The sequence below is a fragment of the Dasypus novemcinctus genome, chromosome 6 (assembly GCF_030445035.2).
Source record: "Dasypus novemcinctus isolate mDasNov1 chromosome 6, mDasNov1.1.hap2, whole genome shotgun sequence".
In the NCBI taxonomy this organism is placed as follows: Eukaryota; Metazoa; Chordata; class Mammalia; order Cingulata; family Dasypodidae; genus Dasypus; species Dasypus novemcinctus.
In genome coordinates, this window is record NC_080678.1 from 2583131 (window position 1) to 2585394 (window position 2264).

The 2264-nt window shown below is 45.5% G+C and overlaps 1 protein-coding gene across 1 annotated transcript; it reads right to left on the minus strand.

The window, feature by feature from the left end:
• Positions 1 to 936: 936 nt before the first annotated feature.
• Positions 937 to 1845, minus strand: LOC101412738 (olfactory receptor 13A1-like). The gene has a single exon (XM_004471573.3). The coding sequence runs from the start codon at positions 1843 to 1845 to the stop codon at positions 937 to 939; it is 909 nt and encodes a 302-aa protein (XP_004471630.3).
• Positions 1846 to 2264: the final 419 nt, after the last annotated feature.

Sequence of the window (2264 nt, forward strand, 5' to 3'; positions counted from 1 at the left end):
AAAAATGCAGATGTGAACCATGAATGCAGTTACCAAGAAAAGAATGACAGTCTAGGTTTAATAAGTGAAAAGGACAAACATTTAGAGGCTAGCAGCAAAGGATGAGACTAAAAATAATAATTCATAACAATACTCATAAAATGACATTCAAAAGTTTCAGAATGCATTTTAAAAAGTCTTGAATCTTTGGTCAAAACTAGGATCCAAAAAGATCTCTTTCTTCTGCTGATAAAGCTTGTTGTTTAAAGGATGATAGTGCCCTTTTGTGAAAGGAAAAGTATACAAAAATATGCCTTCTTTCTGCAGGTCACTAAAAGAGAAGGCTAGCTGACAACTCTCAATCTCTTCATGGTGCCAATGCTGTGACACCTCATGGATACGGTGAGGAGCAGTGCATCTCATCACTTCCATAACCCAGGACAAGAGGGGCTGCATCAGAGAATCAGGGGTCAGATGGCATTGTCTAAAGCAGGGCACTGAGAGACCCCATGTAAAAATCCCCAAAGAAGTGTTCTTAGCGGGTCTCACTCCAGAACTTGAGACCCCACTCAAAAACAGGAAGTGGCCAGCAGCACCCACATGTAAAGCTATAGCCTTGTTCCCTCTTGTAAATATGTGGGAGAAAATATCAGCAGACCCTGGAGGTAGTATGCAGAGGGCATGACCTGCTGTCTTCTTGCACTTCCTTCTGGCCACTTGCTCTCCCTGAGGTTGCCCCTCACTTCCTGCTTCCATGAAGGCCTGAAATCATCCACAGTTAGGTAGTAGGAAAGCACATCTAATGTCGCCCATAGAAGGTTAGTCAGTTGCCAAAGAGGGAGGACATTGTTTTTCAATCTATCACATGAATTACCTTCTTATCCTTGGGAGTGAAAAAGTCATTTTTTTTAACTTAAATTCTTAACATATAGAAAAATTCAACTTGACCATTTTCTTTCATTTGCTAAATGTGGATAACAACCTCCTAAGGGCCACTTTCACATCCCTGTTGCGCAGACTGTATATGAGTGGGTTCAGGGTGGGACTCACCGCCGTATACATGAGGGTCAACACTTTGCCATTTTCTATGGAGGTACTAGAGCCAGTGATGAAATAGGTATAGATGACAGTGGAGTAGTACATACAGACCACCAGAAGGTGGGAGGAGCAGGTGGAAAATGCCCTGCGCTTGCCCTCAGCTGATCGGATGCGCAGGATGCTGGTGATAATGAAGGTGTAGGATACCATAGTGAGCAAGAAGTTGACCACTGCAAAGAAAACATCTGATGTGATAGTCATTATATTGCTCAGCTTTGTTGGGCTACAGGCAATCTGCAGCAGGGTGGGGATTTCACACTGGAAGTGAGGGATCTGATAGGGGCTGCAGAATGTTAGCTGTGCCATCAGGCCAGTGTGCACAGATGTGTTTACTGCACTAACAAACCACACACTGCCTGCCAGCAGCACACAGAGAGGCCTGCTCATCAGTGTGTGATAGTGCAGGGGCTGACAGATGGCCACGTAGCGGTCATAGGACATGACAGCAAGCAGCAGCAGCTCTGCCCCCAGAACCCCTGTCATGAAGAAGAGCTGGGTCAAGCAGCCTCCATAGGAGATGGTGCTACCATTGAGTAGCAGATTCTCCAGCAACTTGGGAAGAATTGTGGATGTGCAGACAATGTCTACAATGGCCAGATTGGCAAGAAAGAAGTACATTGGGGTGTGGAGGGAGGCATTCAGGCAGATGGCCATGAGGATGAGGCCATTCCCTGCAAGAGCAGTCAGGTAAAGGAGGAAGAAGAGAGCAAATAAGACAAGTTGGAGCTGGGGATTTTCTGAGAGGCCCTGAAGGAGAAACTCCACCATAGCCGAGTGGTTATTTGCTGCCATTGGGTGAGTGAAGCCCTCTGAAGAGAAACTCTTCTTCTGGAGAAGAAGCTGGTACCTGGAAGAGGGATGCACAAGGTACAGGTGGGTTATAGTGTCTTGTCTGCATGCAGGTTCCACTAAAATTCTACAGGGTTGTTTCTGGTGGTACCTTGGCCCTAGGAAACAAATGGCTAAAAGGTTGACAGAGGTTTCTGTACTAAGGAGACAATCAGAGGATGAACTCTCACTCTGGATTCACACAACACCCATAACCCCTCCCGACATTCACAACTACCCCCATGACAGACTCTCTTTCCTATTAGTCACTGGGAAAACATCTCTTAGTAGTTTATTTAGAAAGTGTAGCCTGTTCTCACAGTAATTCTCTGTAATGGTGAATATTTCCTGCATTACCC

Bases quoted from the DNA above. Each gene is read 5' to 3' on its own strand.
- LOC101412738 (XM_004471573.3), bottom strand. From the start codon at position 1,845: ATGGTGGAGTTTCTCCTTCAGGGCCTCTCAGAAAATCCCCAGCTCCAA.